Source organism: Oncorhynchus tshawytscha, linkage group LG13, assembly GCF_018296145.1.
Source record: "Oncorhynchus tshawytscha isolate Ot180627B linkage group LG13, Otsh_v2.0, whole genome shotgun sequence".
Lineage (NCBI taxonomy): Eukaryota > Metazoa > Chordata > Actinopteri > Salmoniformes > Salmonidae > Oncorhynchus > Oncorhynchus tshawytscha.
The window spans coordinates 10,089,750-10,112,283 of record NC_056441.1 but is presented as its reverse complement, the minus strand read 5'-3'; the positions used below and the strand labels follow the sequence as shown (position 1 = coordinate 10,112,283).

General features: G+C 45.7%; 1 protein-coding gene across 3 annotated transcripts in view; it reads right to left on the bottom strand.

Annotated features, from left to right (window-relative positions):
- Positions 1-3,842: 3,842 nt before the first annotated feature.
- Positions 3,843-22,534, bottom strand: part of LOC112235840 (enhancer of filamentation 1) — a 65,834-nt gene continuing 47,142 nt past the window's right edge. For all 3 annotated transcript variants that reach the window (XM_042295155.1, XM_024404374.2, XM_042295156.1), the window contains exons 3-7: positions 13,974-14,072; positions 13,558-13,713; positions 10,736-11,944; positions 6,534-6,623; positions 3,843-4,724 (exon numbers count right to left, since the gene is read on the bottom strand). In XM_042295155.1, coding sequence (XP_042151089.1) covers positions 4,161-4,724; positions 6,534-6,623; positions 10,736-11,944; positions 13,558-13,713; positions 13,974-14,072 — 2,118 coding nt within the window. In that variant the 3' untranslated portion in view covers positions 3,843-4,160. The remainder of the gene's footprint in view (positions 4,725-6,533; positions 6,624-10,735; positions 11,945-13,557; positions 13,714-13,973; positions 14,073-22,534) is intronic.

Sequence of the window (22,534 nt, the reverse complement as noted above, 5' to 3'; positions counted from 1 at the left end):
CAACTGCCCAGGGGACAGCGGAGCACAGCTTAATCTATCTGCCTTTCTGAGCACCTAGCTTGCCTGTGTGACCCGCTGTTGTTCCTACACTGTGCGTTAGCGGTGAGCCAGAGGTGAGTTGTTTGGCAAGCTGCATTCTCCCCCCTCACATCCCACAGACAGACAGGAGCTGCTGTTTCTTTCATTCACCCCCTTAGGTGAGTTCAGTGTGTCCCTACTGGCACCCTATTCCCTGTATAGTGCACTACTTTGGGCTCTTTTCAAAAGTAGTGCACTATATAGGAAATAGGGTGACATTTTGTTCAAAAGTAGTGCACTATATAGGGAATAGGGTGCCATTTGGGATGTCTCCCAGGACTGTCAGTCCTGGGAGTAGAGCCACAGCACCGACCTCCAGTCCTGAAATAGCTCATTGATTCATCAAGCTCTTTCCAGTCTCCAGGTCTGCAGGTTAACTCAGCCAAGGACCATTTCTTTCTCTTGTTTCTGAGCCAGCGACGCGATTTTCCTGGATGCCATTTTTATTTGAGGATAAATCAGAGCAGAATCTTGTCAGCCAGAACCTGAAACTTACTTGGGGGAATGACACATCCTCCTGATTTACCGTGTTAGTCGGGAGCCTGGGTTAAATGAAGACCTTCTAAAAGCCATTCCAGAGCAAAGTCCTTTTCTCTTCTCGTCCCCTGGGATAACAGTGAATGATGGAATGGGGTGGGTGATTAAACCACTGATGGCTTGTTAAGAGCAAGGCTATGTGTTCAGAGCCCTTGAATGAGGTTTTCTGATGGGTTGGTAGTTGTCTCAGAGAGTATCTAGTCAGGGGTTAGGGGCATCTCCTTCACAGCCCTTTACCGCTCCCTTATCGCTACAGACCCACCTCGCCACAGGGACAATCTATATATAACATATATTTCAGTCAGGCTGATATGAAAAGGAGGGACAGAAGGAGGGTAGAGGGAAATAAAATAATGGTTGTTTTGAGTTGTATTTTAAAGGGGCAATCAGTAGTTGCTATGTGCATTGTTGGACTTACAAATGAAAGAAACCCATTGATTATTGAAGAATGTAACTTATAAATGCCTCATGAGCTTAGTTCAACTGTCTAACCCCATCAGAACCCAAAATATAATATTGTTTTACTCCAATGTTTGTAAACAAAGCAAAGGTGAAAAAACACTGTATAGCCTCAAAACATGGTTAAAACTATAATGCTGACCCCATCCACTGTTATGCATAAAAAAACTACGTTCTGACCCCATCAACTGTTATGACAGACGGAAGGAGAGAATGCTAATGCTAGGATGTTCCACAGGCTAACTAAAGATAGTTCCCAGATCAGTAGGACGTGTTAAGTCCCCCTGTAACCCCTAACCCACGCCATACAGGATGTTCCACAGGCTAACTAAGGCTGAACATTTGGCATGGATGGGCACCTTTCCACTGGCCCTGTCCCACTTACCATGAAATCCTTTTATCCCTGTCTTTCACCGTCCCCTCTGAGGCTTAGGTGGTATCCTCATTTAAAATGACATGGAATGGTTCCTCCTGATAGTGCCTACAATGAGGCTCCAACCCAGGTACTCTGCCTTGCTAGCACACGTGACCACCCTCCTGAAGCATCTTACCAGTCGACGCTATGTGAAAAGCTAATTATTCACTGGCTCCATGACATGCTACATGAGCATCCGAGAGGATAAAAGAGAAGAGACGACTTATCTTGATGTTAACATATGATCTGCCATATCAGTTAGGATGGTGACGTGATCTGCTATACATCCGTTATGATGTTAACATATGATCTGCTATACATCCGTTATGATGTTAACATATGATCTGCCATATCAGTTAGGATGGTGACGTGATCTGCTATACATCCGTTATGATGTTAACATATGATCTGCTATACATCCGTTATGATGTTAATATATGATCTGCTATACATCCGTTATGATGTTAACATATGATCTGCCATATCAGTTAGGATGGTGACGTGATCTGCTATACATCCGTTATGATGTTAACATATGATCTGCTATACATCCGTTATGATGTTAACATATGATCTGCCATATCAGTTAGGATGGTGACGTGATCTGCTATACATCCGTTATGATGTTAATATATGATCTGCTATACATCCGTTATGATGTTATCATATGATCTGCTATACACCCGTTATGATGTTAACATATGATCTGCTATACATCCGTTATGATGTTAATATATGATCTGCTATACATCCGTTATGATGTTAACATATGATCTGCTATACATCCATTATGATGTTAATATATGATCTGCTATACATCCGTTATGATGTTAATATATGATCTGCTATACATCCGTTATGATGTTAATATATGATCTGCTACATCATAACATGAGCTGTTTACCATCCGGTCATGTAATATCCATTTAATTTATTTCAAATAACTGCGCCCAGTTCTGGGTGAATGTGAAAGATACCAGGCTTTGGCTGTGAGTTGTTGCCAATATTGTGTACAAGGCCAGCCATTCAGGTCTCTAGTTACTGTTATCCAGGCAAACATGTCCGACAGAGGTGTGTGTGTGTGTGTGTGTGTGTGCAATAACATAAGTGAGATTTAACAAGGCTTGGTTATGTCATGTCATGTGCAGTGTCTGACAACAAAGTGGCACCCGCTAGTCTTCTAGCAGTTGACGCACTTTATAAAAAAAGACACAGTCATATGGGTAAGAACAGTCCTTTACTTTGTCTGTTGAGAGCCCTGCCCCCTTTTCAACACAAGAGTGCGACATCAAACGATTTTCACTAAGCACTGGCGTCATTTCCAGCAGTAGGGTGCGTCAACAATCTACAGGTAAAAAAACCAAAAGGATGTCATCATCATTAGGTGCTTTATAATATATGAAACGGGAATGTTACGAAAATATGTTCAAATCACCCTAAAAAGACACATATATCTTATCTATATATTTATATCATAATTAAATATAGTACCCGTCAAAAGTTTGGACACACCTACACATTCAAGGGTTCTTCTTTATTTTTTACTATTTTCTACATTGTAGAATACATCAAAACTATGACATAACACATATCATGTAGTAACCAAAAAAGTATTAAACAAAACTAAATATATTTTATATTTATATTTTGATGACAGCTTTGCACACTCTTGGCATTCTCTCAACCAGCTACACCTGGAATGCTTTTCCAACAGTCTTGGAGTTCCCACATATGCTGAGCATTTATTGGCTGCTTCTCCTTTACTCTGTGGTCTAACTCATCCCAAACGATCTCAATTGGTTTGAGGTCAGGTGATTGTGGAGGCCAGGTCATCTGATGCAGCACTCCATCACTCTCCTTCTTGGTCAAATAGCCCTTACATAGCCTGGATGTCACGTTGGCACAAATGACTCGGGAGACAGACGCAGGAATGCGTAATAGTTTTTTTTATTAAGCACCAAATTACGGCGTGCCGTGTAAAGACATGGGGACGAAGACGAAACAAACACAAAACAAAAACACAGGGTTGAAACCCAAACAAAAGAGCGAGGAGTACCTGATGGACTGTCGTTTCTCTGTGCTTATTTGAGCTGTTCTTGCCATAATATGGACTTGTTTTTTTACCAAATAGGGCTATCTTTTGTATACCACCCCTACCTTGGCTCAAATGCATTAAGGAAAGAAATTCCACAAATTAACTTTTAACAAGGCACACCTGTTAATTGAAATGCATTCCAGGTGACTACCTCATGAAGCTGGTTGAGAGAATACCAAGAGTGTGCAAAGCTGTCATCAAGGCACAGGGTGGTTACTTTGAAGAATCTCACATATAGAATACATTTTGATTTGTTTAACAGTTTTTTTGATTTGTTTAACACATGATCCCATGTGTGTTATTTCATAGTTTTGATGTCTTCACTATTATTCTACAATGTAGAATATAGTAAAAAATAATGTAAAACCCTGGACTGAGTAGGTGCGTCCAAACTTTTGACTGATACTGTATATAAAAACATTCTACACAAAAATAGAGCCAAATATGTACAGAACAGCCCCCCCAAAAAACTCTTAAGATTAACAACGAGCAATATACATATATAGATATATACGGTATATACACATAGGATGCTATGGTGCAATAGAAGGGATCAGGCAGTGACAACACAAACAATCACAAAGCAGCCATCTGCAGCAGCTGTTCTTTGAACTGTTGAGCGTGGTGTGAGAGATCCGTGACTCTGTCCACCATGTCCTGAACGGCGGCTGTGTTGGGGTAGTGCAACGCGGCCGTCTTAGTGGCTCCCACCACAGTCTTCAGCAGGTCGCAAAGCACATTGCTAGAGTTCATCACCCGGTTGGCCACCTCGGGCGTGGCTGCCTGCCTGGACAGAGTGTCCCCAATAAATACCAGTTTGTGAGTGCTGAGGATGACAAACTTGCTGTGTGCCACAAAGATGCGGGGCGGCTGGCCAGCGCCCACGCAGCTGAAGAAAGCGTCCACGGCCTTGAGCAACGTGACAAAGTGCTGCTGGCACTGGTCTGCGTAGAAGCCCAGCAGCTGACGGTCCCGCCCACACAGCTGGGCCCTGCCTCCTGTCAGGGAGGGGGAGGGAGAGGAGGAGGTGTCTGACGGGGAGGAGGAGGAGCCTGTCGGGTGCTGGTGGGAGATCCACTGTGTGATGTCGTTCTCCACTGGTTTGATCACCTCTTGCTCCAATTGCTTGAACTGGTTCATCTGTGAAGGTTGAAAGAGAGTGGATATTTCTTTCTTCATATTTACACAAACTAGTTAAGGATTGTGGCGAGACGGGGGACGGAAATCTCTCGTACACAATAAACATGATGAAAATACATCCTACCTGTCAATTCCATCATATTAGTATAAAACAGAAGGAATTATCATAATTTTTCCATAGAGAGCGTAACATTAACATTAAAGTAATGGAGGATTACAGGAGTGAAAAGGTTAATCTCCTCTTCTATGTATGTGTGCCCTGAGGCCTGCCTGGTGGGCTGCTCTGTCAGAGGGAGACAGATGTTCATGCAGTACATGTTGGCGCTGCTTTGTTCTAGGTACCTTCTATGAACCCATGCTAGAAAGGTCATCCACTGCGTGTTTCATTGAATCATGTTTGTTCCATAAATGATGTGAATAGTACAAAACAGAGAAGAACAGAACAGAGAAGAACAGAACAGAAAAGAACAGAACAGAGAAGAACAGAACAGAGAAGAACAGAACAGAGACAAATAGAACAGAACAAAGGAGAACAGAACAGAACAGAGAAGAACAGAACAGAGAACCTACTGGGCACAGATGTCAATTCAACATCTTTTCCAAGTTATATTCAACGTAATTTCATTGAAATGACGTGGAAAAAACTTGGATTCAACCATTGTCTGCCCAGTGGGACGCCGCCAAATTTACCCTAGTAAAACTGACTATCCTACCGATCCTCGACTTCGGCGATGTCATCTACAAAATAGCTTCCAATACTCTACTCAGCAAACTGGATGCAGTTTATCACAGTGCCATCCGTTTTGTTACTAAAGCACCTTATACCACGCATCACTGCGACCTGTATGCTCTAGTCGGCTGGCCCTCGCTACATGTTCGTCGCCACTGGCTCCAGGTCATCTACAAGTCTATGCTAGGTAAAGCTCCGCCTTATCTCAGTTCACTGGTCACGATGGCAACACCCACCCATAGCACGCGCTCCAGCAGGTGTATCTTACTGATCATCCCTAAAGCCAAAACCTCATTTGGCCGCCTTTCCTTCCAGTTCTCTGCTGCCTGCGACTGGAACGAATTGCAAAAATCTCTGAAGTTGAAGACTTTTATCTCCCTCACCAACTTTAAACATCTGCTATCTGAGCAGTCCATCGGTATATAGACCACCCAATTTACCTACCTCATCTACCTCATCCCCATACTGTTTTTATTTTATTTACTTTTCTGCTCTTTTGCACACCAGTATCTCTACCTGCACATGTTCATCTGATCATTTATCACTCCAGTGTTAATCTGCTAAATTGTAATTATTCACTTCTATGGCCTATTTATTGCCCAGCTCCTCATGCCTTTTGCACACAATATATATAGATTTTAAAAAAAAAGTTATTTACTTGTTTATTGTTTACTCCATGTGTAACTCTGTGTTGTTGTCTGTTCACACTGCTATGCTTTATCTTGGCCAGGTCGCAGTTGCAAACGAGAACCTGTTCTCAACTAGCCTACCTGGTTAAATAAAGGTGTTCTCAACTAGCCTACCTGGTTAAATAAAGGTGTTCTCAACTAGCCTACCTGGTTAAATAGATGTGTTCTCAACTAGCCTACCTGGTTAAATAGAGGTGTTCTCAACTAGCCTACCTGGTTAAATAGAGGTGTTCTCAACTAGTCTACCTGGTTAAATAAAGGTGTTCTCAACTAGCCTACCTGGTTAAATAGATGTGTTCTCAACTAGCCTACCTGGTTAAATAAAGGTGAAAAGAAAATAAGAACAAAGCAGAACAGAACAGAGAAGAGGAGAGAGAAAAAAACCTTTACCTGTTCCTGTCCCAGCTGCACCTTGCTCTGTTTAATGATGTTCTCTTTCTCCAGGAGCTCTTTCTGTTGACGCTCAAAGTCCTCTTTTCCCTGAGAAGAAACAAGAGTGTGAGAACTCAACTAAGAAAGCAGACTTAAATAGAAGGGTGGCTACATACAGTACATAGGGTAGCTACATACAGTACATAGGGTAGCTACATACAGTACATAGGGTAGCTACATACAGTACATAGGGTAGCTACATACAGTACATAGGGTAGCTACATACAGTACATATGGTAGCTGCATACAGTACATAGGGTAGCTACATACAGTACATAGGGTAGCTACATACAGTACATATGGTAGCTGCATACAGTACATAGGGTAGCTACATACAGTACATAGGGTAGCTACATACATAGGGTAGCTACATACAGTACATAGGGTAGCTGCATACAGTACATAGGGTAGCTACATACAGTACATAGGGTAGCTACATACAGTACATAGGGTAGCTGCATACAGTACATAGGGTAGCTACATACAGTACATAGGGTAGCTACATACATAGGGTAGCTACATAAATAGGGTAGCTACATACATAGGGTAGCTACATACATAGGGTAGCTACATACATATGGTAGCTACATACAGTACATAGGGTAGCTACATACATATGGTAGCTACATACACAGGGTAGATACATACATAGGGTAGCTACATACATAGGGTAGCTACATACATAGGGTAGCTACATACATAGGGTAGCTACATACATAGGGTAGCTACATACATAGGGTAACTACATACATAGGGTAGCTACATACATAGGGTAGCTACATACATAGGGTAGCTATATACATATGGTAGCTACAGTGCATTCGGCAAAGTATTCCGACCCCTTCTCTTTTCCACATTGTGTTACGTTACAGCCTTATTCTAAAATGTAGAAAATATTTTTTTCCCCTCATCAATCTACACACAATATCCCATAATGACAAAGCAAAAACGGGTTTTTAGAAATGTTTGCTAATTTATATTTTAAAAAAATTAAGTATTCAGTATTCAGACCCTTTGCTATGAGAATCAAAATTGAGCTCAGGTGCATTCTGTTTCCATGATGATCCTTGAGATGTTTCTACAATTTGATTGGAGTTCACCTGTGGTCAATTCAATTGATTGGACATGATTTGGAAAGGCACAGACTTGTCTATATAAGGTCCCAGAGAGTTGACAGTGCATGTCAGAGCAAAAACCAAGCCATGAGGTCGAAGGAATTGTCCGTAGAGCTCAGAGACAAGATTGTGTTGAGGCACACATCTGGGGAAAGGTACCAAAAAAGTTCTGCAGCATTGAAGGTCTTCAAGAACACAGTGGCCTCCATCATTCTTAAATGGCAGAAGTTTGGAACCACCAAGACTCTTCCTAGAGCTGGCCGGCTGGCCGCCCGGCAATCAGGGGTGGGGGCCTTGGTCAGGGAGGTGACCTTTATGGTAGAGTGGCCAGACGGCCTTTATGGTAGAGCCAGACGGAAGCCACTCCTCAGTAAAAGGCACATGACAGCCCACTTGGAGTTTGAAATAACATTTTATGGTCTGATGAAACTAAGATTGAACTATTTGGCCTGAATGCCAAGCGTCACGTCTGGAGGAAACCTGGCACTACTACTAAGCTGAAGCATGGCGGGGGCAACATCATGCTGTGGGGATGTTTTTCACCAGGGACCGGAAGACTAGTTAGGATCGAGGGAAAGATGAACTGAGCAAAGTACAGAGAGACATGCTCATACTCAAGAAGACTCGAGGCTGTAATTGCTGCCAAAGGTGCTTTAACAAAGTACTGAGTAAAGGGTCTGAATTCTTATGTAAATGTGATAGAATTGTATTTTATTTTTATAAATTAGTAAAAAATTTGAGAAATCAGTTTTTGCTTTGTCATTATGGGGTATTGTGCGTAGATTGATGAGGGGGGAAATAACAATTTAATCCATTTCAGTATAAGGCTGTAACATAACAAAATGTGGAAAAAGTCAAGGGATCTGAATACTTTCCGAATGCACTGTGCACACAGAGAGTAGCTACATACAGATTGTAGGTACATGTATGCTTATAAAATACATAGCCTCATTCAACCTTTACTTGCATTCCGCTCGATTAAGATCTGCCTCTTCCTTGATGAACATATGGTACAACCCAATAGGCTGATACAGCCTGACTACCTCTACACTGTAAGCAGCTAGCACACACATCCTGAATACCACCAGATCATCCAAGGGTCAACCTTCCAAGGGTCAATAAGGGTCAACCTTCCAAGGGTCAATAAGGGTCAACCTTCCAAGGGTCAATAAGGGTCAACCTTCCAAGGGTCAATAAGGGTCAACCTTCCAAGGGTCAATAAGGGTCAACCTTCCAAGGGTCAATAAGGCAGCAACACACCTTAGAAGCTGTAAAAGAATTTCACATCCAAGCTCTCATACATACATCAGGGATCATGTCTTGACATGAGTGGCTAACATCTTACCTACAATGCCTTGCAAAAGTATTCACCCCCTTGGCATTTTTCATATTTTGTTGCATAACAACCTGTAATTTAAATCGATATTTATTTGGATTTCATGTAATGGACAGACACAAAATAGTCCAAATTGGTGAAGTGAAATGAAAAAAATTACTTGTTTAAAAGAATTCCCAAAACAATTATAGAAAGGAAAGTGGTGGGTGCATTCACCCCCTTTGCTATGAAGCCACTAAATAAGATCTGGTGCAACCAATTACCTTCAGAAGTCACATAATTAGTTAAATAAAGTCCACCTGTGTGCAATCTAAGTGCCACATGATCTGTCACATGATCTCAGTAGATATACACCTGTTCTGAAAGGCTCCAGAGTCTGCAACACCACTAGGCAAGTGGCACCACCAAGCAAGCGACACCATGAAGACCAAGGAGCTCTCCAAACAGGTCAGGGACAAAGTTGTTGAGAAGTACAGATCAGGGTTGGGATATAAAAAAATATCCGAAACTTTGAACATCCCACCGAGCACCATTAAATCCAAAAATATGGCACCACAACAAACCTGCCAAGAGAGGGCCGCCCACCAAAACTCACAGACCAGGCAAGGAGGGCATCAATCAGAGGGGCAACAAAGAGACCAAAGATAACCCTGAAGGAGCTGCAAAGCTCCACAGAGGAGATTGAAGTTTCTGTCCATAGGACCACTTTAAGCCGTACATTCCACAGATTTGGGCTTTATGGAAGAGTGGCCAGAAAAAAGCCATTGCTTAAAGAAAAAAATAAGCAAACACGTTTGGTGTTCACCAAAAGGCATGTGGGAGACTCCCCAAACATATGGAAGAAGGTACTCTGGTTAGATGAGACTAAAATTGAGCTTCTTTTTTTTCAAGGAAAACACTGTCTGGTGCAAACCCAACACCTTTCATCACCCCGAGAACAACATCCCCACAGTGAAGCATGGTGGTGGCAGCATCATGCTGTGGGGATGTTTTTCATTGGCAGGGACTGGGAAACTAGAATTGAAGAAATGATGGATGGTGTTAAATACAGGGAAATTCTTGAGGGAAACCTGTTTCATTCTTCAAGAGATTTGAGACCGGCACGGAGGTTCACCTTCCAGCAGGACAATGACCCTAAGCATACTGCTAAAGCAACACTCGAGTGGTTTAAGGGGAAACATTTAAGCCCAGACCTCAATCCAATTGAGAATCTGTGGTATGACTTAAAGAATGCTGTACACCAGCGGAACCCATCCAACTTGAAGGAGCTGGAGCAGTTTTGCCTTGAAGAATGGGCAAAAATCCCAGTGGCTAGATGTGCCAAGCTTATAGAGACATACCCCAATAGACTAGTTATACACTCTCAAGTTTTCTGTTTCTTTGCCTTATTTCTTGTTTGTTTCGACCCCCAAAAAATATTTAGCATCTTCAAAGTGGTAGGAATGTTGTGTAAATCAAATTATACAACCCCCCCAAAATCAAAATTTAATTACAGGTTGAAACCCCCCAAAATAGGAAAAATGCTAAGGGGGGTGAATACTTTCACAAGCCTTTGTAGCTACCTTTTTTGTCTTAACTAGCTACCCTAAGTTGAATGTTCGACTGTACGTTGCTCTGGATAAGAGCATCTGTTAAATTACCAAAATGTAATCTAAATGTAACATCCAAGTGGTGAGTCGGGCTAGAGTCAGAGTCAGAGTCAGTCATACCTGCAGATGGACGTAGTCATAGTCCTCCATCCAGCTCTTAACACACTTCTCACTATTGTTCATGTTGCCTTTGTCTTGGCTGGAGGGCACAGGAAAGGGCTTGGTGTGGCCCTTGTAGTTATCACTATCTGAGGGTGGAGAGGTTAGAGGGTGGATGACGGCCTCCTCGGGCGTACCACCCCTGGGGTAGGAGGACCCGTTCATGGTGGGTGCTCGTCTAAAAAGCAGCTCAGCATTACCCCCCACGGAGGAGGCCAGCTGCTTGGCGTCGTCGGGCACCGTCCTGGACACCATGACAAAGCGATCCAGGTCGTCACTCTTGATCTGGTGCTTGGAGGCGCTGGAGATGGTCACGGTGTTGAGGGCCCAGCCGCAGTTCTCCAGGCTCTGGTAGGTCTGCAGGATGATCTGCTGGGAGTCCTCCAGCCTCCCCAGCTGCCTCCTTAGCTTACTGTGCAGGCTGGGGTCTGACAGGGCAGTGGCGTTGGCCGCAGCACCCCTCCCAAACACCACAAAGTCTCCCAGGGCTGCCCGCACCCGGTCTAGCACGGTGCGCACCTCGTTGGTATGGCGCTCCATGAAAGGGTAAGTCCTCCAGTGGGGGGAAGAGGCCAGGCTCTGCAGGGCCCCGACTGAGGCCTCTACCGCCTGCTGCTGGCGGCACAGCCTCTGTACGGCCTGGTCCACATCCAGGGCCAGCCGGCCCTCAGCGCTGGAGACCGTGGAGGTGGAGGAGGTTGACATGGAACTGTGTGTGGAGCCCGTACTGGAGAAGGACAGGCGATTCACCCCATCCGTCACGTCCCCCAGAGCAGGGGGGATGTCATATACGCCTTGGCCCTTCCCCCTGTCCCTCTCCTGGGGGGTGGAGCGGTGCTGGGAGGGGGGCTGCTGCATCCCCCTGGGGATGTCATACAGGTCCCCCCGAGGCACCGCCCCAGAGAGCTGGTGGGAGGGGGGCGGCACGTCATAGATTCCCTCGTTGTCATTGGCAACGGGGCGTTGGAGGTGGTGGGGGCCAATTGGCTGGGAACTGGGGGGGAAGTCATAGTTTGACTGGGGGGACAGGGAGGCTGAGGGCTTGGTAAAGGTGGGAGGGGGTACGTCGTAGATGCCCTCCTGTTGTTTGTGTTGTTTGAGAGGCTGGGGGAAATCGTAGTTCCCCTCCTGGAGGGCTGGGGTGTTCCAGCAGGGAGGCACAGAGTACACCTGTGGGAACAAGACAAACATTTGTTGAGTGCCTCAGACTACAGTAAGGAGGGCAGTAGACAGCGATTCAACCAACAATGCCTCATAGCTACCGACACACAGCTTACCTATATCAATATCATAGTTACAGACACACAGCTTACCCATATCAATATCATAGTTACAGACACACAGCTTACCCATATCAATATCATAGTTACAGACATTTACATTACCCATATCAATGACAAGCACACTTTGCATCACAATATTTTTGTCAGATATTGAGGAACTGAAAGTACTGTTTAGTTTCTGTTGATTCTATATGTGTTAATCTAAATATGGTGTCTGTCTATTCCTCTATTTCTTCCACCATGATAACTCCATATCAACTTGAATATGACAAGCACTATAAGCAATAAACAGCTAGACCTTTAAAACCAGTATAGTCCTGACAGAGTGGAATAAGGATTGTGAGGTACAGTACATATCATGCAGCATTAAAGTGGAGTTGTATAAATAAAATTAATGAGCTGTAAGTGATTTCACTCAGCCTTGAAATCCACTCCTGAACCCAAAATGTAATTAGGAGCAAAACAAATAACGGGTTCCCACATATTTAATGTTATTACAAAGCAACTGATGTCCCTAAACCTTGACTGGTCCTGGAACGCTGGTTATTAAAAAGCAACTGATGTCACTAAGCCTTGACTGGTCCTGGACAGGCCTGGAACACTAGCTATTATGATGTCATTAAGCCTGCTGGCCCTGGATAGGCCTGGAACACTGGCTATTATGATGTCATTAAGCCTGCTGGCCCTGGATAGGCCTGGAACACTAGCTATTATGATGTCATGAAGCCTGCTGGCCCTGGATAGGCCTGGAACACTGGCTATTATGATGTCATTAAGCCTGCTGGCCCTGGATAGGCCTGGAACACTAGCTATTATGATGTAATTAAGCCTGCTGGCCCTGGATAGGCCTGGAACACTGGCTATTATGATGTCATTAAGCCTGCTGGCCCTGGATAGGCCTGGAACACTGGCTATTATGATGTCATTAAGCCTGCTGGCCCTGGATAGGTATGGAACACTAGCTATTATGATGTCATTAAGCCTGCTGGTCCTGGATAGGCCTGGAACACTGGCTATTATGATGTCACTCAGCCTGGGCTGGTCCTGGACAGGCACAGAAGTTAATATAAGACAACCCAGGTCATGTCTCAAATGGCACCCTATTCCCTACATAGTGCACTACTTTTGGCCACTCCTTTCTACCACATCCCTATTGGCCCTGGTCAAAAGTATGCACTATATAGGGAATAGGGTGCCATTTGGTACATTTGGTACCCAAGAGAAGTAATCATTTATTCATTGACTTTCCCTGCGAGAGAGAATGCTATTTTGGCAGGCAACACTTTAATTTAGGGAACTGCAAAGAAGTCATAAATATGATCATTTGACATATTATTCATTTATTACCAGGCAATTAAGAGGAAAACTAGGACCTGTATCAATAAACGCATAGTAACATTCTCCGGACTTAAACGGCTACCGCTTCCTACAGGCCTTCTGTATGCTGTCTCTCCATGTGGGCAGTGTTTCTGTGTGTAGTATGAGTGGTCCCAGACATACCCCTTGTGTGGAGGGAGGGATATCGTAAACCCCTTGTTTCCGAGGGTCCATTTGAGTGGATGGAGGAATATCATAGATTCCTCCTTGGGGACGAGCATTCCCATGTTGTCCGGGAGAGTGTGAGCCCATCAGTTTCCCAGGAGGAATGTCATACACCTGGAAAACATGGAGACATTCCCAAATCAGGATACCATAGATGACATTACATTTACAAGGCAGAATTAGCTATGTGAAACACAGAGGCTGTGTCTGAAATTGCTTCCTGTTCCCTTTATAGTGTTTGGCCATGTCTCTACACAGCTGCGTTTCATATACAGTAGCTAATTGCATACGGTGAAAGGTTCCATTTTGGAATAGTCCTGATGGATTGAAATAGGCATTGCTATAGACCGTGTGTAGTTGAGTGAGACACCTACCCCCTGTGGTCTCATTGGAGGAACGTCATAGAGGTCCTGTTGGTTATGCTGACCAGCGCTGTAGGCATAGGACTGTCCCACTCCTGTCGGGGTCACCACCTGTCCACACCAGGGGCGAGGCGGGAAGAAACAAGACATGACAACAGGTTCATGACAGTTCCAACAGTGTTAGCCCTACAAATGCTTAACCTGTACACCAGTCAGTTTGTTTCATGTTGTCATGCCAACGAGTGGCATGATGGCACAAACAGACTGGTACCCAGGCTACCAAGTAGTGGCATGATGGCACAAACAGACTGATACCCAGGCTACCAAGTAGTGGCATGATGGCACAAACAGACTGGTACCCAGGCTACCAAGTAGTGGCACGATGGCACAAACAGACTGGTACCCAGGCTACCAAATGCTAGCCCCACATACTGTTTATTCACCCTGTATGTCCTATGAGTTGATAATGTAGTCCCTGAGTCACTGTGACTCTAAACCTGCACATCTCTCTTGACTATCATAGCTGGGTCACATTCATTAGAGCACACAGTAGTAAAACGTTTTGCAGTGGAAAACAAAAACAGATGTTTCCTATTGGACATGTTCAAGTATTCCCCCCTCCCCTTCATGCCTTTCTCAGTCTGTTTTCTTACGTTTGGTGACTAGTGTATATGAATAACCCTATTCTCTGTTAGTGTCCCAAATTTCACCCTATACTACTTTTGACCAGGGACAAAAGTAGTGCACTATATAAGTAATAGGGTTCGATTTGGGATGCAGACCCAGTCAGTCCTCTCCTTATGTGACCCTGCAGCAATAATAACGACTCAGACCAAATCAGTCCTGACTGTGCATGGCTCAGCTTACTCACAGAGCGCCCTCCAAACCCAACCATGTGATAAACAGAAGCCTGGCAAGCAAAGGGCCAATGATGTGGGAGAAGGCTGGATCCAACCACTTAGGCAGCGGCGCTATGGCCAGAAATGTCACAGGAAAGCCATGGAATGCGTCCCAAATGGCACCCTATTCTCTATGTAGTGCACTACTTTTGACCAGAGCTCAGCCAACAGGGCTGGGGCCAGAAACAACAAAATAAAAAAACTAAAGCCATGAAGTAGGGGACTGAGCTGTCATGAGGTGTGATGCTGCAAGTGAAAACAGACGTCCCAGGACATGGGTGACACTTCGGGTCCTCGAAAGAGGAGAGACAAGAAAGAAACAGCCCAAAAAGGCAGTAATGCAGTGACAGCTTGTTCCTCCCTATCCAGCATTTTCATTCATGGGTCTCTCATTACACTCACAAAAGTTCCAAATAGAGACATTTTGAATGTCATATTATGGCTAAGTACAAAAGGGAAAATAAATGTACATAAATATGGGTTGTATTTGTTGTATAAATCTTGCTGCTGCTGTGATGGCAAACCATTTCACCCAATAGATATGGGATTTGTTTTATAATTCTTTGTGGGTCTGTGTAATCTGAGGGAAAATGTCTCTCTCTCTCTGTCCCATCCCCCTCCTTAGACACACAACCCACTAGCATCGCCACACTGGAACACGCAAGGTTCACTGACAGGGCTGGAAAACGGGACCCATACATACGCCTTCCAGTTACAACAACAGAGAGACTGCCTGTAAAGGGGGGTGCGTGTTGGTGGCAGGGAAGTCAGGCGCTAAGAGAACGAACTTGGTATAAACGGAGTTCTTTAATAAATGCTGACAAAACTCCAAAATGTACAAAATAACAAAGTGGGTATAAAACCCGTCGCACACCAACACTAAATAGCACATCACATACAATCAAAACAATCCCGACAAGGACATGAGGGGAAACAGAGGGTTAAATACACAACATGTAATTGATGGGATTGGAACCAGGTGTGAAGGAAGACAAGACAAAACCAATGGAAAATGAAAAATGGATCAGTGATGCCTAGAAGGTCGATGACGTCGAACGCCGAACACCGCCTGAACAAGGAGAGGGACCGACTTCGGCGGAAGTCGTGACACTGCCTCTCAAATGGCAACCTATGCCCTAAGTAGTGCATAGGCTTATAGGGCTAGGGTCAAAAGTAGTGCACTATATAGGGAATAGGGTGCCATTTGGGATGCACTAAGAGGTCTCTTCTTTAGTCTGAATGATCAAAGGTATAACCCCAGCATTATACCCCATCCATCCACCCGACTAAGATGAATGTCTCAGTGGACAGAGACAGAGGGAGGGAGAGACAGAGAGACAGAGAGGGAGAGAGAGACAGAGACAGAGAGACACAGAGATAGAGACAGAGAGACACAGAGATAGAGACAGAGAGGGAGAGAGAGAGAGAGACATATAAAGACAGATGGAGAGGTATAGAAAGGGGGAAAGGGATGAGAGTAGAGAGGAATGCCATTCAACCCAGACCCTGACTGAAGACCCTGAGTGAAGACCCTGAGTGAAGACCGAGTGGAGGTTTTATACAGGGGGTACCGGTACAGAGTCGATGTGGAGGCTATATACAGGTGGTACCGATACAGAGTCGATGTGGAGACTTTATACAGGTGGTACCGGTACAGAGTCGATGTGGAGGCTTTATACAGGGGGTACCGGTACAGAGTCAATGTGGAGGCTATATACAGGTGGTACCGGTACAGAGTCAATGTGGAGGCTATATACAGGGGGTACCGGTACAGAGTCAATGTGGAGGCTATATACAGGGGGTACCGGTACAAAGTCAATGTGGAGGCTATATACAGGGGGTACTGGTACAAAGTCAATGTGGAGGCTATATACAGGGGGTACTGGTACAGAGTCAATGTGGAGGCTATATACAGGTGGTACCGGTACAGAGTCAATGTGGAGGCTATATACAGGGGTACCAGTACAGAGTCAATGTGGAGGCTATATACAGGGGGTACCAGTACAGAGTCAATGTGGAGGCTATATACAGGGGTACTGGTACAGAGTCAATGTGGAGGCTATATACAGGGGGTACTGGTACAGAGTCAATGTGGAGGCTATATACAGGTGGTACTGGTACAGAGTCATGTGGAGACTAGGTGGTACCGGTACAGAGTCGATGTGGAGACTATATACAGGTGGTACCGGTACAGAGTCAATGTGGAGGCTATATACAGGGGGTACCGGTACAGAGTCAATGTGGAGGCTATATACAGGAGGTACCGGTACAGAGTCAATGTGGAGGCTATATACAGGGGTACCGGTACAGAGTCAATGTGGAGGCTATATACAGGGGTACCGGTACAGAGTCAATGTGGAGGCTATATACAGGGGTACCGGTACAGAGTCATTGTGGAGGCTAAGGTACAGGTTATACAGGGGGTACCGGAGTCCATGTGGACAGAGTCATTGTGCTGAGGTACAGGTTAAACAGGGGGTACCGGTACAGAGTCATTGTGCTGAGGTACAGGTTATACAGGGGGTAACAGTACAGAGTCAATGTGCTGAGGTACAGGTTATACAGGGGTACCGGTACAGAGTCATTGTGCTGAGGTACAGGTTATACAGGGGGTAACAGTACAGAGTCATTGTGCTGAGGTACAGGTTATACAGGGGTACCAGTACCGAGTCATTGTGCTGAGGTACAGGTTATACAGGGGGTACCGGTACAGAGTCATTGTGCTGAGGTACAGGTTATACAAGGGGTACCGGTACAGAGTCATTGTGCTGAGGTACAGGTTATACAAGGGGTACCGGTACAGAGTCATTGTGCTGAGATACAGGTTATACAGGGGGTACCGGTACAGAGTCATTGTGCTGAGGTACAGGTTATACAGGGGGTAGCGGTACAGAGTCATTGTGCTGAGGTACAGATTATACAAGGGGTACCGGTACAGAGTCAATGTGCTGAGGTACAGGTTATACAGGGGGTACCGGTACAGAGTCAATGTGCTGAGGTACAGGTTATACAGGGGGTACCGGTACAGAGTCATTGTGCTGAGGTACAGGTTATACAGGGGGTACCGGTACAGAGTCATTGTGCTGAGGTACAGGTTATACAGGGGGTACCGGTACAGAGTCATTGTGCTGAGGTACAGGTTATACAGGGGGTACCGGTACAGAGTCAATGTGCTGAGGTACAGGTTATACAGGGGGTACCGGTACAGAGTCAATGTGCTGAGGTACAGGTTATACAGGGGGTACCGGTATGTGGAGGCTATATACAGGTGGTACATCGATGTGGAGACTTTATACAGGTGGTACCGGTACAGAGTTATGGAGGCTTTAGGGGGTACCGGTACAGAGTCAATGTGGAGGCTGGTGGTACCGGTACAGAGTCAATGTGGAGGCTATATACACGTTGTACCGGTACAGAGTCAATGTGGAGGCTATATACAGGGGGTACCGGTACAAAGTCAATGTGGAGGCTATATACAGGGGTACTGGTACAAAGTCAATGTGGAGGCTATATACAGGGGGGTACTGGTACAGAGTCAATGTGGAGGCTATATACAGGTGGTACCGGTACAGAGTCAATGTCATTGTGCTGAGTCACAGGTTATACAGGGGGTACCGGTACAGAGTCATTGTGCTGATACAGGGGGTACCGGTACAGAGTCAATATGGAGGCTATATACAGGGGGTACTGGTACAGAGTCAATGTGGAGGCTATATACAGGGGGTACCGGTACAGAGTCACTGGGAGGCTATACAGGAGGTACCGGTACAGAGTCAGTCATATGGGGGTGCTGAGTCAATGTGGAGGCTATATACAGGAGGTACCGGTACAGAGTCAATGTGGAGGCTATATACAGGGGGTACCGGTACAGAGTCAATATGGAGGCTATATACAGGGGGTACTGGTACAGAGTCAATGTGGAGGCTATATACAGGGGGTACCGGTACCGAGTCATTGTGCTAAGGTACAGGTTATACAGGGGGTACCGGTACAGAGTCATTGTGCTGAGGTACAGGTTAAACAGGGGGTACCGGTACAGAGTCATTGTGCTGAGGTACAGGTTATACAGGGGGTAACAGTACAGAGTCAATGTGCTGAGGTACAGGTTATACAGGGGTACCGGTACAGAGTCATTGTGCTGAGGTACAGGTTATACAGGGGGTAACAGTACAGAGTCATTGTGCTGAGGTACAGGTTATACAGGGGGTACCAGTACCGAGTCATTGTGCTGAGGTACAGGTTATACAGGGGGTACCGGTACAGAGTCATTGTGCTGAGGTACAGGTTATACAGGGGTACCGGTACAGAGTCATTGTGCTGAGGTACAGGTTATACAAGGGTACCGGTACAGAGTCATTGTGCTGAGATACAGGTTATACAGGGGGTACCGGTACAGAGTCATTGTGCTGAGGTACAGGTTATACAGGGGGTAGCGGTACAGAGTCATTGTGCTGAGGTACAGGTTATACAGGGGGTACCGGTACAGAGTCATTGTGCTGAGGTACAGGTTATACAGGGGGTACCGGTACAGAGTCATTGTGCTGAGGTACAGGTTATACAGGGGGTACCGGTACCGGTCATTGTGCTGAGGTACAGGTTATAAAGTCAAGTCATTGTGCTGAGGTACAAGTTATACAGGAGGTACCGGTACAGAGTCAATGTGCTGAGGTACAGGTTATACAGGGGTACCGGTACAGAGTCATTGTACAGGTTATACAGGGGGTACTGGTACAGAGTCATTGTGCTGAGGTACAGGTTATACAGGGGGCACCGGTACAGAGTCATTGTGCTGAGGTACAGGTTATACAGGGGTACCGGTACAGAGTCATTGTGCTGAGGTACAGGTTATACAGGGGTACCGGTACAGAGTCATTGTGCTGAGGTACAGGTTATACAGGGGGTACCGGTACAGAGTCATTGTGCTGAGGTACAGGTTATACAGGGGGTACCGGTACAGAGTCAATGTGCTGAGGTACAGGTTATACAGGGGGTACCGGTACAGAGTCAATGTGCTGAGGTACAGGTTATACAGGGGGTACCGGTACAGAGTCAATGTGCTGAGGTACAGGTTATACAGGGGGTACCGGTACAGAGTCAATGTGCTGAGGTACAGGTTATACAGGGGGTACCGGTACAGAGTCAATGTGCTGAGGTACAGGTTATACAGGGGGTACCGGTACAGAGTCAATGTGCTGAGGTACAGGTTATACAGGGGGTACCGGTACAGAGTCATTGTGCTGAGGTACAGGTTATACAGGGGGTACCGGTACAGAGTCAATGTGCTGAGGTACAGGCTATACAGGGGTGCTGAGGTACCGGTACAGAGTCATTGTGCTGAGGTACAGGTTATACAGGGGGTACCGGTACAGAGTCAATGTGCTGAGGTACAGGTTATACAGGGGTACCGGTACAGAGTCAATGTGCTGAGGTACAGGTTATACAGGGGGTACCGGTACAGAGTCAATGTGCTGAGGTACAGGTTATACAGGGGGTACCGGTACAGAGTCAATGTGCTGAGGTACAGGTTATACAGGGGGTACCGGTACAGAGTCAATGTGCTGAGGTACAGGTTATACAGGGGTACCGGTACAGAGTCAATGTGCTGAGGTACAGGTTATACAGGGGGTCACAGAGTCAATGTGCTGAGGTACAGGTTATACAGGGGGTACCGGTACAGAGTCAATGTGCTGAGGTACAGGCTATACAGGGGTACCGGTACAGAGTCATTGTGCTGAGGTACAGGTTATACAGGGGTACCGGTACAGAGTCAATGTGCTGAGGTACAGGCTATACAGGGGGTACCGGTACAGAGTCATTGTGCTGAGGTACAGGTTATACAGGGGGTACCGGTACAGAGTCAATGTGCTGAGGTACAGGTTATACAGGGGTACCGGTACAGAGTCAATGTGCTGAGGTACAGGTTATACAGGGGTACCGGTACAGAGTCAATGTGCTGAGGTACAGGTTATACAGGGGTACCGGTACAGAGTCAATGTGCTGAGGTACAGGTTATACAGGGGTACCGGTACAGAGTCAATGTGCTGAGGTACAGGTTATACAGGGGGTACCGGTACAGAGTCAATGTGCTGAGGTACAGGCTATACAGGGGGTACCGGTACAGAGTCAATGTGCTGAGGTACAGGTTATACAGGGGTACCGGTACAGAGTCAATGTGCTGAGGTACAGGTTATACAGGGGGTACCGGTACAGAGTCAATGTGCTGAGGTACAGGTTATACATGGGGTACCGGTACAGAGTCAATGTGCTGAGGTACAGGTTATACAGGATGTCCGTTATTGAAACACAGGAACAAACAATCCGGCTACATTCTATTTCTCTCACTCACACATGTACCTTTGATTGGGAACACGTGCTACCAGATACAGCAGCCAGTTACCCTTTAGAAAACGTCAAAGTCCTGGACTAGAAGGTCCTTGTTGCTTTCTCCGTAGTCCCTACTACTTCCTATGGTGTGACTTTGTGTGGGAAAGTTGCAGCGAATGGACATAGAACACAAGGAGATCTCTGTTTGCAGTTCCCCGCACTCAAACTCAGTCCATAGAGATGGCTAATACAGTACCTGTTGAAGGCAGAAAGCCACAGGGACCAGTCTGGACACTCAACAGGAACATGTCAGGGTCAGTGTCCTAACTGGCACCCTATACCCTATACAGTGCACTATTTTTACCAGATCACGATGGGCTCTTTGTTAAAAGTAGTGCACTATAAAGGGAATAAGGTGCAATTTGGGACGTAAACAGCCACTTTGTGCTCCCTTCTTTCTGTCACTGGGTCCTCTCAGGCAATGCCAGACGCATACTGCTCATATATTTCCCATATACACCCTCTGTTTACCCAGCAAGCTTTGCTGTTGCGGCGGGCCCGGCCAGGGTACTTGGAGCTCCTAATGGTGGTTGGGTAAATATTGACCAGACCTCTTTAAGGAGGAGGTAACTTTGTGTTCGTGTAACTTTGTGTGGAGGCAGGTAGGTGTGCGTGTGTGTGTGTGTATGCTTGTAGGTGTGAGTGTGTGTAAAAAGACCCACTATGAGGCTATCGTCTCATTGCTCCATCACACGCTGATGACCTGATGGCACGTGTCAACGGTCCTATCAGACCTGTCAGTGGTGGCCGGGTCACACTAATGGTGATAATGACGCTTCCAACAATTGACCCCTTTGTTCCAACCGAATGGGATGATTCTATCTATTCTATCGTTTCCATTCATCTATTCGTCCCCCATCTCTCCCTCCCTGTCCTGTCCTTCCATCCCTTTAAGGGGTCTGCATGCTTCCCAGCCAAAACAGTTTCAGAAGAGTTTGTGTATATATTATGATGTCATTTTTTTTGTTCATTTTGGACTTCTGTGAGGGTTTTTTCATCTGTTTGGGCCCACAACATGTTTTGAAGCATGCCGATGTCTTTACCCAGCAGGACTGAAGCATGCCGACACCTTTACCCAGCAGGACTGAAGCATGCCGACACCTTCTCTCATATTACCTACCATTCCACCATCCCCACTCACCCCCTGGCTTCCATCCCCCATCTACTGTTCGCCTCTGTCAGCTTTGTCACTGAGGGAGGGCAGGGGTCATGCAGGCAGACTCCAGGATACATGTGGGTACCAGTGAAATTCAATCTGCTGCCGCCCAATAGGTGATTCAGAACGTAGAG